The sequence below is a fragment of the Penicillium bovifimosum genome (genome assembly GCF_028826915.1).
Source record: "Penicillium bovifimosum strain IBT 22155 chromosome Unknown utg000003l_segment0_segment0, whole genome shotgun sequence".
Taxonomy (NCBI): domain Eukaryota; kingdom Fungi; phylum Ascomycota; class Eurotiomycetes; order Eurotiales; family Aspergillaceae; genus Penicillium; species Penicillium bovifimosum.
The window spans coordinates 3,113,417-3,127,471 of record NW_026622712.1 but is presented as its reverse complement, the minus strand read 5'-3'; the positions used below and the strand labels follow the sequence as shown (position 1 = coordinate 3,127,471).

The 14,055-nt window shown below is 52.6% G+C and overlaps 6 protein-coding genes across 6 annotated transcripts; 2 read left to right on the top strand and 4 right to left on the bottom strand.

The window, feature by feature from the left end:
• Positions 1–106: 106 nt before the first annotated feature.
• N7515_004233 (putative 2-methylcitrate dehydratase) lies at positions 107–1,889 on the bottom strand (the record flags this gene model as incomplete). The annotated part of the gene is made up of 3 exons (XM_056664977.1): positions 107–723; positions 799–1,576; positions 1,638–1,889. 3 exons carry the CDS (start codon positions 1,887–1,889, stop codon positions 107–109), a joined length of 1,647 nt encoding a protein of 548 aa, XP_056524034.1.
• A 659-nt stretch (positions 1,890–2,548) lies between these two features.
• N7515_004232 (DNA cytosine methyltransferase) lies at positions 2,549–4,734 on the bottom strand (the record flags this gene model as incomplete). Its single annotated transcript, XM_056664976.1, has 2 exons — positions 2,549–2,978; positions 3,047–4,734. The coding sequence occupies 2 exons, from the start codon at positions 4,732–4,734 to the stop codon at positions 2,549–2,551; spliced, it is 2,118 nt and encodes a 705-aa protein (XP_056524033.1).
• A 927-nt stretch (positions 4,735–5,661) lies between these two features.
• Positions 5,662–7,521, top strand: N7515_004231 (amidophosphoribosyltransferase; the record flags this gene model as incomplete). The annotated part of the gene is made up of 3 exons (XM_056664975.1): positions 5,662–5,746; positions 5,808–6,260; positions 6,314–7,521. 3 exons carry the CDS (start codon positions 5,662–5,664, stop codon positions 7,519–7,521), a joined length of 1,746 nt encoding a protein of 581 aa, XP_056524032.1.
• A 609-nt stretch (positions 7,522–8,130) lies between these two features.
• N7515_004230 (endonuclease III domain-containing protein) lies at positions 8,131–9,648 on the bottom strand (the record flags this gene model as incomplete). The annotated part of the gene is made up of 1 exon (XM_056664974.1): positions 8,131–9,648. One exon carries the CDS (start codon positions 9,646–9,648, stop codon positions 8,131–8,133), a length of 1,518 nt encoding a protein of 505 aa, XP_056524031.1.
• Positions 9,649–9,817: 169 nt separating this feature from the next.
• Positions 9,818–12,014, top strand: N7515_004229 (uncharacterized protein; the record flags this gene model as incomplete). The annotated part of the gene is made up of 2 exons (XM_056664973.1): positions 9,818–10,198; positions 10,293–12,014. 2 exons carry the CDS (start codon positions 9,818–9,820, stop codon positions 12,012–12,014), a joined length of 2,103 nt encoding a protein of 700 aa, XP_056524030.1.
• Positions 12,015–12,224: 210 nt separating this feature from the next.
• On the bottom strand, positions 12,225–13,757 carry N7515_004228 (uncharacterized protein; the record flags this gene model as incomplete). Its single annotated transcript, XM_056664972.1, has 1 exon — positions 12,225–13,757. One exon carries the CDS (start codon positions 13,755–13,757, stop codon positions 12,225–12,227), a length of 1,533 nt encoding a protein of 510 aa, XP_056524029.1.
• Between the last annotated feature and the right edge of the window lie 298 nt (positions 13,758–14,055).

Here is a 14,055-nt window from a genome sequence, read left to right as displayed (position 1 = left end):
GGAAGAGTCAGAAAATCTATGCCATTTTGCGGTATATAAAAGTAATTGTTCATCATACACGTGTGATCTCAAAGAACACATCTAGTCCATCCATTCAAACGTTTATTTAAGAAGAGGCAATGACCTTGTCCTTGACGTAGAGGTCGACGTACTTGTCGACATCGTAGTTCTCAAGCTGAGGGCGGTCCCAGCCCACCTGCAGCAGCTCGTCGACGCGGGCCTTGTCGAAGTGCGCCTCCAGGTGACGCTTATACTTGGCCAGAATCTCGGGCTTGGCCTCCTCGCGGCGGAGACGGTGACCCAGAGGAGCCTCAACGGCGATCTCCTCAAGGACGGTGCCGTCATTGAGGGTGACGGTCAGAGCGTTAGGGATGGTACGCTTGCTGGGGTCATGGTAATCAGCGGTGAACTGAGTGTCCTCGACGCAGCGGATCTTCTTGCGGAGCTCCTCCAACAGAGGGGAGGTGGCGGCCTCGGAGCCATCGGCGTAGTCGCTGGCGGTCAGACGGCCGAAGACGAGCATGGTGGCAACCATGTACTGGACGCAGTGGTCACGGTCGGCGAAGTTGTCCATCTCCTTGAACTGCTTGTCAATGATGCGGATGCATGCCTCGTGCGTGCGGTTGGTGATCTCCTTGATGTCCTTGGCGCTCTTGCCCATCTCGGCGAGCCTGATGTTGATCTTCTGGGCACACTCAATGGCGGTCTGGGAGTGGAACTCGGCTATTGGATCGAAGAGTCAGCGGTCGTTACTTCCGATGTTATATCAGATTTGGCGAAAAAGACGGTTGCACTTACCAGGGTAGGAAACCTTGAACAGAACGTTCTCCATAACGTAGCTGCCGTAGGGACGCTGGAACTCGAACTTCTTGCCCTTGAACAGGACATCGTAGAAGCCCCAGGTAGGGGCAGAGAGAACGGTGCGAAGACCACCCTCACCCTTCTGGACCTTGAGGACCAAGTTGACAGCACGCTGGCAAGCGTCACCGGCAGCCCACGACTTACGCGACATGGTGTTGGGCGAGTGGCGGTAGGTACGAAGAGACTGGCCGTCAACCCAAGCCTGGGTGATAGCGTCGGCGGTCTGTTGCTCGGTGAGACCCATCATCTTGGAGACGACAGCGGTGGTCGCAACCTTGACAAGGACAACGTGGTCGAGGCCGACCTTGTTGTAGGAGTTCTCCAGGGCGAGAACACCTTGGATCTCGTGGGCCTTGATCATGGCCTCCAGAACATCGCGAATCTTCAGGATCTTGCCGTTGCCAAGGTTACCACCGGCGCGGTTGGTGCGGGAGATCCAATCAGCCACAGCCAAGATACCACCGAGGTTGTCGGAGGGGTGACCCCACTCAGCAGCCAGCCAGCAGTCATTGTAGTCGAGCCAACGGATCATGGCACCAATGTTGAAAGCACCGTTGACGGGGTCTAACTGGTAAGGAGTACCGGGGACACGGGTACCATTGGGGACGACAGTACCCTCCACAACGGGGCCAAGGAGCTTAGTGCACTCCTTGAACTTCAAAGCCTCGAGACCACAGCCAAGGGTGTCAAGGAAGACCAGACGGGCAGTGTCGTACTGTAAACAGCAAATTAAAGATTAGCTGGTGCTTTGTGTGACCCACGCTCAGCTAACTTACCGCCAAATCAGAGTCCACCTTGTAGCCGTGGATGTAAGAGGCCATATCCTGTATTTCAGGATCGTAGGCCCTATCGGTGGGAACTGCCGGAGCGGCAGACTGACGAGCGGCCATGGTAGAGAAGCGAGGAGTGCGAGGAACAGAGAAACGGGGAGTGATGAAGGGGGAAGAAGCCAAAGTGGGCAGTCTGGAGATGCGGGCCAAAGTGCGGGGAGAGGTGTGGGTCAGGCGTCTCACTGCGGGCAGGGACATTGTGAAGGAAGAAGAATTGGGAATAGGATCAATTACAAGATCCAACAATTGATGAGAGGGTCAGAGATTGGGGGGGAGGAAGCTATTTAAAAATAAATAGGACGAATGGAGGATGGGGTAAGGGGAGGAAAAGCCCGGGGATGGATTCCAAGCTGACTTCATCCTGCCGAGGGTCGGTTAAAGCCGGTTATCACTTCACCTATGAACAGCTGTCTTTTAATGCTCTCAACCATAATTAATAGTATTTAGACCTAATAGATAGAACCGTTTCTTTTTTTTACAAGCTAATTTGGACCGTATATGGCTCAATTGACCAAGTTGATGGCTATATGACTGTCTGTTTGGCTCCCTGAAACACAAAATCCGAATATCGGATCTAACTTAACCTGTGAACAACAGATGACAGCTACAAGATGCAGCGAAATCGGAACATAGGCTGTACGGATACACAAGAAAAGGCACAGTGCAACAAACATGGAGAGCAAAGACCTATTCAGATGGAGCTCACGCCGACTTCACAACCCCTTCGCCCTCGGCTGATCTACGGCCTCCGGGCCTCACATGCAGATCAGCGGCCCTTGAGCTCCGTCCTCACATCCTCAACTTCCTATCCGTGACCCTCTCTCAACGATTTCTCAACGCTTTTTCAGGCGATTGAATCAGTAGAAGGTTCCATTGGCCTCATTAGTGTCGCTCTCCTTCAAAGATCGAATGATCTCGCCAATGATGGCCTTGGCGAAGAGTGGGGGGACGGCATTCCCAATCTGCTTGCGCATAAACTTCCCAGTAAACTGGTAGTCTAGAGGGAATGTTTGCAACAGGGCCATCTCACGACTGGTGTAAGGACGGGTCCCCGAAGGGTGGTAGTTAAACTCGCCGCCGCCACAGGTGATAGTCTTCGCCAGACCATTCGCACTGAATGCTTCATGGTGGCACAAAGCCCATCGTTTCAAGGCCCGTTCAACGTCGTGGTCCTCGGCATCAGGGGGAATATTATCGATGGTGGAAGCGATAGTCGCCCGGCTCAGCAAACCCCGTTCAGGCGAGCCATGAGTAGGCGGAGCGAAATGCGGCAGAACTTCACCGGGTCTATAGGCACGTGGTTAGACACAAGAGTACAAACTTTAGATGAATCAAGCTTCTTCCACTTCACTTACCCCGCAGCAATGAGAACCAATCTCTTGCGCTCCTGTGGCACGCCATATTCATCACAACCCAATACCGCCCAACGAACAGAGTATCCAAACTCCACCATATCCAGCACAACCCGGTTGAAGACAATGGGGAACCGTTGAGGCAAACCCATGGTCTCCTCTAGGGTCAAGATCCGGGGACGGGCTCCTCGGATCAAGCTGCCGGCAGAGAATACACAAGCAGAGTTCGCATCGTCGCGAGCGCATGGCACAGTGTGGGCAGGGGACCAGGTCTGGCAAGGGGGTGAGCAGTGAGCGATGTCTACTCGCAAGAAGTCCCGATCGTTGGTGAGGAAGCTGAAAAAGTCGGAATGCTCAACCTCCACATCGTTGAAATTAAGCTGGTATGTTTCCAGGGCGTATTTGTCGATGTCAACAGCCCATTTGATCTTCACACCGGCCTGTCTCGCCCCGCAGGACACACCACCGCCACCACAATACGCATCACCGAAGGTGTATGCACGAGACGGGTTAGTGAGGTCAATGAACCCCTGCCGCTCAAGATCTAGGGCCGCTGAAGACGCCGCGGCCTCTCCGAAACGCACAGTGGGACCTCTCCAGTTATGGCGTAACTGGTGGCCTGAGAGGCCAAGCCCGGGGTCTGACTCGGAGAAGGTGAGCCATTCGATTGCGCACTGCTCTGCAGTCAATGGTGAATGTCCTTCGACAATAATTACTCCAGTCTGACGGATCGTGAGCTTCAACCGGCAGGTCAGCCTTCCTCTTTCCTCCGGCGGGATGTTAGCGAAGTCAGTGCGGAAGTTGGTGAAAGCAATGGATACAATCCGCCTGACGCGCTTCAAGCTGACATGATCGGTATTCTGGGTGAGCCAGATCAATTCATTGTGCACTTTCGGGAGATAGGTCTTGGCTTCTGGGTGCGTCGTCCGGTAAAGACGCCGGCCGAAGAAGCGCACGTCGTCTGTTTGAGGGATTACTCCCTGAAGCCGCAGAAAAGAGCCGTCGTCGAGCTCCAGAGACATCCCGGCTTTGTAAACAATACCACCAATTACAACTTGTGTTTCATCCAACTCAGGGGATGAGCTGCGGCTGCTGGATTGCTCACCTCTGGACAAGCGGCCTGAGCTCGAGTTGTCACTCGATGAGTCGTCGGCGGCGGTTGTTGCGATATGTGCCATGTCCGAGGTCAATTCGTCAATGGCCTTTTCAGCCTCACCTTCCTTCGTGAGGTCGATGAAGGTTTGCACATCACAGTCCAGCATGATGATGTCGTCGTTGGCTATACTGAGGTCGCTGCTCGTTATTTCCGGTTCTACCGAGCTGAGACTGGTGGAATCTCTGGAGGGGGATACAGAGACTTGAGACTGATCGGCGGTATCCGCCGTATTCTGAATCTTTCTCACTGCTCTGATATCTGTCATGTTGAGCAGGCTTGATTCACCAGATGGGAAAACGGAGATGCGAGATTCACCGTCGATCTTCGCTGCATTATGATCGTTTTCCACTTCCATGGTGTCTGCTGTGTCGAGCGCGATAGTTTCACCGATGGGGGTATGGGAGATCCGGGATTGATCTCTGCTATCTGCCATGCGCTGTTCGCCGCTTACTGCTCGAAATCCTGCTACGTTCGAAGCAGTTGGGTCGCCGAACGGGGACACTGAGATACGGTATCGATCTCTGTTGTCGGCCATTGGGCTTGACGGGTGATAGTGATTCAGCTCAAGATAAGCAATATAACGCAAGGCTCGACGCGAAGCTATGTGCGCAGTACGTATAGCCGCAGGTATGATCCCAGTTTTCGGGTAATCCAACAACTCCGTCAACTTACAACGATTCGGTTGAGTTTAGAAAGAGAATTGGATTTTTGCGAAAACTTCTATACTTAGCAAGCAACTGATGAAGCAAATCATCTTCATCTTCCGTATTTCTATGCGCCGAACAAAGCAGATATGGAGCCCTAATTTGTGCATCATGAAAGGCTGAAGTATTGAAAGACTGATATAAAGCCATGGTCTTCATGAACTTCACTCAATATTAGCACTATAATCATCCTGGTTTGTCCATGCCTCCTTAACATCTCCATCTACGGATGTACACAGTACGGGGGATGCATGTCAGTCGGGGTATGCATGTCAACTCACGCTAACCTTGTTCGGGATGCTAGGGCATGTCAGCCATGGAACCTTCCAAAATTGCGGGGCATGCTTAGTCATGACCCAGTCATCATCCCGAGGTCGGCGGGACTGGCAGAAAAAATTGATTCTGTGGGGCAGCACCACCTCCCATACACAAATGTCATGGACATTTTCCCTCTCTCTCCTTAGGATGGTTATTCATTCTCGGTGATGACCATTCTCTGAACTTATTTCTTTCTTTTACGTGATTTGGTTTTGGTAAGTCTCATTATTCCCTTGTTTCCAGCTTGCTTCCAAGCTTCCCTCCCCTGTCTTTATGATGAATTTTGGTTTTTTATAGATGTTAGACTTCCTAAACAATTGTTGAGGAGAAACACCTGGTCTGATTTGAGACACTGCAATATCTCTTTGTACTGTGAATGCAATGGGCGAACATCGATACTGACTTCCATTGTCCACTCAGAACCCTTACCCCACGTCAGGATGTGTGGTATCATTGCGCTGATCCAGGCGAACCCGTCATCCGCGGCTGCCGTGGATCTTCACGAGGCACTCTACCTCCTTCAACGTGAGTTTCGGTCCGAAGTCACATAACTGCGGCTGTGAGACTAATCGTTCCGGTGTCACAGATCGTGGTCAGGATGCAGCCGGTATTGCAACATGCGCGTCAGGGGGTCGAATCTACCAACTGAAGGCCAACGGCATGGCTGCCAAGGTTTTCCAGGACGGTGCTAAGGTCGCCAATCTTCCCGGCTCCATGGGTATCGGTCACCTGCGCTACCCTACCGCCGGATCCAGTGCCAACGCCGAAGCCCAGCCCTTCTACGTGAACAGCCCTTACGGTATCTGCTTTGCCCACAACGGCAACCTGATCAATGCCCCGGATCTTAAGAGGCACCTTGATCTCGAAGCCCACCGCCACATCAACACCGACAGTGACAGCGAGCTGATGCTCAACGTTTTCGCCGATGAGCTGAGCGAAACTAAGAAGGCCCGTGTCAACCACGAGGATCTCTTTGCTAGCTTGAGCCGCATGTATAAGCGTTGTGAGGGTGGATGGGCTTGCACTGCTATGCTTGCTGGTAAGTCACGAATTATGTATGGTCCCGGTATGCAATACTAACTCACATATCAGGCTTCGGCATTCTCGGTTTCCGTGACTCCTACGGCATCCGCCCCCTCATTCTGGGTTCTCGTCAATCTCTGGATGGACCTGGCACAGACTACATGATGTCCTCTGAATCAGTTGCTCTGGACCAGCTGGGTTTCACCAACCACCGCGACATTCAGCCCGGTGAAGCCGTTATCATCGCCAAGGGTGGTGAACCCGTCTTCCGCCAGGTCGCCCCCAAGAAGGCATATGCTCCCGATATCTTCGAGTATGTCTACTTTGCCCGTCCTGACTCCGTCATGGATGGCATCAGTGTTTACCGCAGCCGGCAACGCATGGGTGACCGTCTCGGTGCCCGCGTTCTTGAGGTTCTGGGTCCCGATGTTGTCAAGGACATTGACGTTGTCATCCCCGTTCCTGAAACTGCGACTACCTCCGCGACCAATGTCGCGCTCTACTTGAACAAGCCTTATTGCCACGGCTTCGTCAAGAACCGATATGTCTTCCGCACGTTCATCATGCCGGAGCAAAAGACCCGGCAGAAGGGTGTTCGCCGCAAGCTCAATGCCATGAAAGCTGAGTTCAAGGACCGCAACGTCCTGTTGGTCGACGACAGTATTGTTCGTGGCACCACGAGTCGTGAGATCATCAACATGGCCCGGGAAGCCGGCGCTAAGAAGGTTTATCTTGCCAGTTGTGCTCCGGAGATCACACATGCCCACATCTACGGTATCGATCTTGCCTCTCCTCAAGAGCTGGTTGCGCACAACCGGACCTCAGACGCCATTGCTAAGCACATTGGCGCGGAGGCGGTCGTATTCCAGACTCTGCCTGATCTCAAGGATGCCTGTGCTGAGGTTGCCCGCGAGAATGGTCAGCAAGAGCCCACTAACTTTGAGGTCGGTGTGTTCTGTGGTAGTTACATCACCCCCGTTTCATCCGGTTACTTCGAGCATTTGGAGTCCATCCGCGGCGAGGGCCGCAAGGCTAAGGCTCTCGATAAGGCCAAGGAAGCTGTCTCTCACGGCGTTGCCAACTTGACCGATTTCCAAATCGCCGCTCACGGTGTTACTATGGACACCAACGGCAAGATCATCCCCGCCACTGATGATCAGTCAACTATTGCTGCTGCTTCCAAGCACACCAACGACGCCAAAGATCAAACGAACCCGAAGGTCGCTGATCGCATGGATATTAGCATCCACAATATGGCTGACCATCATGAGGCATGACTATGAACATATTCTTCAGTTTCTATACTTTTTTATTTGCCGTCTCGGCAACTTGCATCGGGTGTCTGGGCGTTTGTTTGAAGGAGCATTGTCATATGCTCCACATGGTGGGCGGACATTTGACGTCATCTGTGGAAATGCATTGAAAATACCAATACCCTGTGTCTCGAGTACACTGTTTTGATAATTCATAATGAAGTTAAATGATTGCAATGTTGAAATGCTGTCGAATTTGTGCTGGTCTATGAGTATTCCATGTCCCAAAGAGGAAGGTCACGTGGTATTGATGTCCTCTGGTTTATGGGAAGATCAACTTGTAAGTATATCTACGGAGTACAGCGAGGTATGAGTAGAATCTGAGAGAAACTGCTCATGATAGATCGGATAATTCATTGTAATCGAAGCCTGCACCGTTGACATGGTCGACTCATAATCACAATACATTTGGCAAGTCGTGTTGAGTACGACAGCAACAGCAGAAGAAGCAGCACCATAGCAAATAAATAATGATACAGTTAGTAATATATTGGGCTGAACCCATTCATCGGCCCCATAGATCGCTGCAATAACGCCCGAGTTCGTCTCATAATTTCGTGATCATAAATTCGTTCATTCATCACTCGTTTCGTCGGAGATCGACTCTTCCTCAGTCTCCTCTTCGGAGTCCTGCTCCTTTCTCTTGCGTTTGCTATTCGCCTTCTTCTTAGAAGCCATGACCGGCGCATTATTCTTGCGTTTTCCATCGCGCACCAATAGGTGGTCAATAACACAGCCATCCTCCCAGCCGGCACTTGACGCACCGGTAGCGGCTCGGCACCTGGGGCAGCTCTTTCCGTGACGAATGAAAAGCTGATGGAGCGAGTACTTCAGGTGATCCGGAATACGCACTTCTAGGTGGCTGAAGGCAGTGACCTCATTGGCGCGAGGGGGAATCCATCCCAGCCAGCGACTGATGCGGAAGATATGCGTGTCGACGGCGAAACAGGGCCGCTGGAGGCAGAACAGGATGACGCAGGCAGCTGTCTTGGGGCCAATTCCCGGATACTTGATCAAATCAGTCATGGCTTCTTCGGCGGTGAGATTGTGGAGGTGGTTGAGGGAAAGGAAATTTTGGTCTGCACAGGCAATCTCATATTGTTTGTCCTTTTCAGCCTTTTCAGGCAGCAGGTTGGATGCTGTGTCATATTTAGACTTAGAATCATCCAGCAATGCGGCTCGACGCGCCTGATTATCCTCATGGACTATGTCAAGAATCGCTTTGAGGTTCTTGCTCTTGATGTCGGCCAAACCCCCACTCTTGATCGCCTCAAACACATCTTTCACGGTAGCCTGGCGCACGGCATCCCAGTTGACGCTTCCTTTGCCGACGCCTTCTGATAAAATGCCAAATCGCTTGACAAGCCCACTGAAAGCCTTGGCAGAATTGTTGCCTGTGGTGGCGCCGCTGAGAAGTGTGCGGATCAAAGCATCTAGAACAGATGGGACCTCACCACAGCCGGTGACGGTCAATGAGGGCTCAGGGACAGTTTTCGGAGCAGTGACTACACCATGGATGCTGGAAAGCAGCCGATTGACCTCTTCACACTCCTCGGGAGTTGGCCGGTCCAGTTCTGGGAAAGGAGAAACACCAGGGGTCAAGCCGTAGGTATTCTTCTTTGACTTTCGGCCAGTTTGGGATGGCTGGACCTTTGCTTCTTGCTTCAGAGGTGTGGTAGCTATATCCACGGTGCTTTGGAGTTCAGCAGCCAATTCCGCAACCTGGTTTCCTTTCGGTGATTGGTCTTCCTTGTCAGATGCAGCAATTAAAACAGCAGGCTCTGTCGCTGCGGACAATGGCGATGGCACAGACCCTAGGTTGTGAGGGAGTTCATCAAACAAGGCTGTGGACGAGGAGGGATTCTCATGCTTGATTGCTGGCTTGGAGCCACGCGATCTGCCCTGAACCTTCGCAGCTGTTTTGGGTGCATCGAGAGATTTGGAGCCAATGGAAGTATCAGTGTGGTTGGGACGCTTCCTTTTGGTCGTCTTGGGAATGTCTTGTGATTGTGTGGGAGAAGGCTTGCTTTCACCCACTAAGGTCAAAGCAGCAGCAGCCCGAGCTGCGGAGCGAGTTATGCGGCGTTCCATTGCGGCGAGGCGGCTCAACCCAGAGAGCACACAGAAAAGGACGTCGATTCAATGAATTCCATCCATCAACAAAAGATGCTGCGATGCATCAATATCAGTCTGATATCCGGTGGAAATCAGATGAGTCGATGATGTAGGACAGTAGGATGAACTACATGAACCAGATTCGATGCGACCAATCCTCGGGGTCAATGCGCTTATCGCCTTATCGCGATATGAAAACAACCTTCCCCCGTTCACCTCTCCAGACACTTTCCCCAGATCAATTGCACTCGCCGCCATGGAGTTTCTGGCATTGCCGCCCTCGCTGCAAGCCTTTCTGGAGCATCGCGTGCCTCCCGAACTACTGGAGTTTACTCCGTACATTGGAGTCGCGCTCGCCTCCTTGGTCGCAGTGTACGTGGGGTACCTCTACACCAAGAGCTGGAAAGAGGCAGCTGTTGATTTCAATGTTCCTATCCCTTCTGAGGTATGCGACAATGCGTCCATCAAGACATGGGGTGAGGTTCAGGGGCAGCAGAAGATGGTGTTGGAGGATCAAGCTAAAGGAGTAAGTCGACAGGCCCTGTTTTTACTTGGGATCATGCCCTCCGTGGCTGCTTTTCTGGTGCTCGAGCTAACCGATGGTCAATCACGCTACTTAGAAATGGAACAGTCAACTTGTCATGTCCTACTGTCCTGCAGATGGGAGAGTGCTCGGTAAAGGGATTAAACCCGCCACGGTTGACGACGTCAACGCCGCCGTTCGGAATGCGAAAGCTGCTCAGCCGGAATGGGCAAAGACTACTTTTGCGGAGCGCCGAAAGGTTCTCCGGACACTGCTGAAGTATGTGAATATGATTGCGTCGCGCCTTGGACCGGACAAAACACCTGCCTACGGACACCCCCTGAAGCCTGTCGCCTGTCTAACCTCCCGCAGATACGTTCTAGACCACCAAGATGACCTCGCTACCGCATGCTGTCTGGATACCGGCAAAACAAAAGTTGACGCTTGTTTTGGCGAAATCCTTGTGACGGTGGAGAAGCTCAAGTGGACAATTGACCATGGCGAGAAGGCACTGCAACCAGAGCGGCGACCGACCAACTTCTTGATGATGTATAAGAAGAACGTAGTCAGATACGAACCGCTCGGGGTGGTGGGTGCCTGTGTCTCCTGGAACTATGCCTTGCACAACTTCATCGGTCCGATCATCAGTGCGCTGTTCAGCGGCAACGCAGTAGTCGTCAAACCATCTGAACAGACCGCATGGTCCACAACCTACTTCCTCGATATGGTTCGCGGCGCACTCTCCAGCTGTGGCCACTCACGCGACTTGGTCCAAATGGTAGTCTGCCTGCCCAATGTTGCCGACACATTCACCTCACACCCGGACGTCGCGCATCTGACCTTCATCGGATCCCGACCCGTCGCCCACAAGGTCTGTGAATCCGCCGCCAAGGCCCTCATCCCCGTCTGTGTTGAGCTAGGCGGCAAAGACCCGGCCGTGATCCTCGACGACTCTCGCACTATCCGCAATATCTCCTCCATCGCCTCACTCATCATGCGCGGTGTCTTCCAATCATCCGGCCAGAACTGCATCGGCATCGAGCGCATCATCGCCCTCCCAGAAGCATACAACCGACTCATTGAGATCGTGACCCCACGCATCAAAAAGCTCCACCAAGGTTCCATCCTCCTCGACGCCGAAACCCCAGACGTAGGCGCGATGATCTCACCCGCCTCATTCGCCAACCTCGAAACCCTCATCAACGAAGCCGTGCAGCAAGGCGCACGACTCCTCGCCGGCGGCACCGAATACAAACACCCAGTCCATAAACACGGTCACTACTTCACGCCCACGCTCCTAGTAGACGTGACACGGGACATGCGCATCGCACAAACCGAGCTCTTCGCCCCGATCTTCCTAATGATGCGCGCCGAGAGCGTCTCTGACGCAATCGCCATCTCAAACTCGACTTCCTACGCACTAGGCGCGAGTGTCTTCGGCCACCACCAACAGGACGTAGAAGCCTGCGTGTCACAGATCACCGCCGGAATGGTCTCCGTCAACGACTTCGGAGCCTATTATGCGACGCAGATGCCCTTCGGTGGCGTTGGCGGGTCCGGATATGGCCGATTCGCCGGCGAGGAGGGACTGCGCGGTCTGTGTAATATCAAGTCTGTTTGTGTGGATAGATTCCCGTCTTTGATTGGCACTGGTATTCCCCCACGCTTGGACTATCCTATTCAGAACCGGGAGAATGCCGCTGATGCTAAGGGGGGAGTTGCGGCTTGGGAGATGTGCAAGGGCGTTGTCGAGACGGGGTATCAGCCGACGCTTGGTGGGCGTATTGCTGGTATCTTGCGATTGTTGGGGAATATGTGATTGTTTGAAGTTGAAGATGCTTGATAGGTCTGTACATTACAAAGTCATGATCAATATAATACCGATCAATATCATACCGTCGCATGGCTGAATATTCACTTGAAGAGCAGATTATTCTTTCTGATATTCTAAGGCCGATGATAGGTTCGGATCCCCGTAGATCTTAAGGGTATAGCGCTAACAACACAAAGTCCTGAAACGATTCATGTCTCATGCAGGAAGGCCAGGACCAACCTTCCTCAGCCAATGACCTTCAGTCCGGAACGAGCTTTCCGGAAGCCACCTAGACCGAAAAAATTCATTGTAAGGTCTCTGACACTTCTCATAAAAAATGCGGCCCTCGACCCGAGAGGTGTTTATCAGACCAAACTGGAACATCTGAGACCTAGCAGTGAGCTGTAAGGGCAGTCGCAGCAAGAAGTCCATTAACCACTTCGCAAACGCGGCGTAGCGCCCGTAAGCGCTCGGATCCTGCCTGCCGAGCTCTATATAATCAACAGCCCACTGCCTAATCTCAGACGAGTCTGTGGGGAGCGACTCAGTACTGGCGCGAAGCAGAGTTATGAAGAACTCATAATTGAGATTTGGATTGTCGCGGCCGGTACGGGTAACAGCGAGGAAATGTTCGGACGGAAACGTATAGCGGGTGAAGCGCGTTAGATGCTCAGGCTTGCAACGGAAGACATACTCGTCTATCTTGAGAAGAGATAACATAGCGCTGTGATTCTGATGGTGGATGGCATTCTGAATACCCTGGTTCAAGGCTTTGCGGTCGAGGTGGGTGAAACACGACGGCAATAATTGAGTCTTTCCATCGATCAAATTACACGAAGTCATGCGCAGCATCTCTAACATCGCAACATCTCCCGGTGTGAACCCATTGCGGCGGCCACGCAGGAGATGGGGTGGGAATTCAACAAGGAACAAGGCAGGGAGGAGAGTGAAAGTCTCGGTATCCGGACCAAAAAACTCAGTCTTGACCATAGGAGTGACATCGAGCTTGTAAGTATGGACAGACTGCGCTGTGATATCCTCGGCCTGTTTCTGCTCTGGCGGGCCCCTCCCATAGAACACGCGGACAGTGTCATCCTCGCGCGCTAGGAATTTCTCAAAATCACTCTGTTGGTCTTCTATCGTTATGATGCCAGCTTGTGTCCACAGACGGTGAATCGTCAACAACTGCATTGTCGGGACCTGCTCAGACAGGCGCTCCAATGTACACCATCTGCATTTCAAGATATCCTGTTGTAGCTGATTACGCTCGTCAATGACCAGAGGCACGTATTCAAGCGGCGCCATTAGACGGTCGATGAACTTGTCGCGAGGTCCATCGAAAATCTCGTCACCCCAGAACGCGAGAAGGATGAGAGCGCGATATATGTGTTCACCCGAGACTGGCCGGGATAGGAATGGCGATGCTCTTGGGAAATTGAGGTTGAGTGAGTGTAGAAAGATTTGCTCGATAATCTCGACGGGGAGGGCCTCAATGAGAGACAGTGTTCTGCGGGGTGTATGCGGACGCGAGATGGCGGGTTTAGGCGTGGAGGGACGATCGTACGGGCCAGACCTTGACCGGGAAGATCGCGAAGACCTGGATGAACTGCTTCGAACCGGCATCTTGAAGACGCGCTCTGCTCGGCGCTTCGGCCGGAGAGTGGGGGTCGAGTCTGAATTGCATGTCGACTTGGGCCGAGCAGGCTTGGTCCTTGTTACGATTGTATCGTCCGCTTTCGGTGGGCTCATGGGTTGGATCTTCTGTTAGTTTCTGCGGTTATATCAAGCTCTGAGATTAAGCCATATCTGATCTGTGTATGGGACTGCTGTGTTCTGCATGTAATTGCAGCTGGCGAGCGAGTATCAAGGGTGTCAAAGTCGTCGAAGTTCGAGTTATCGAAGTTTATCGATAGAACGTTCCACCGTCTGATTGGCGGAAAAGAGACCGACGCTTTAGGGCTTGCTGGCTTGGCGGTGCAAGGGATCACATGGCACCACGTGACTGTTGCCCGCTCTATCACCGGATTGGGGTTAGTCTCATATCAAA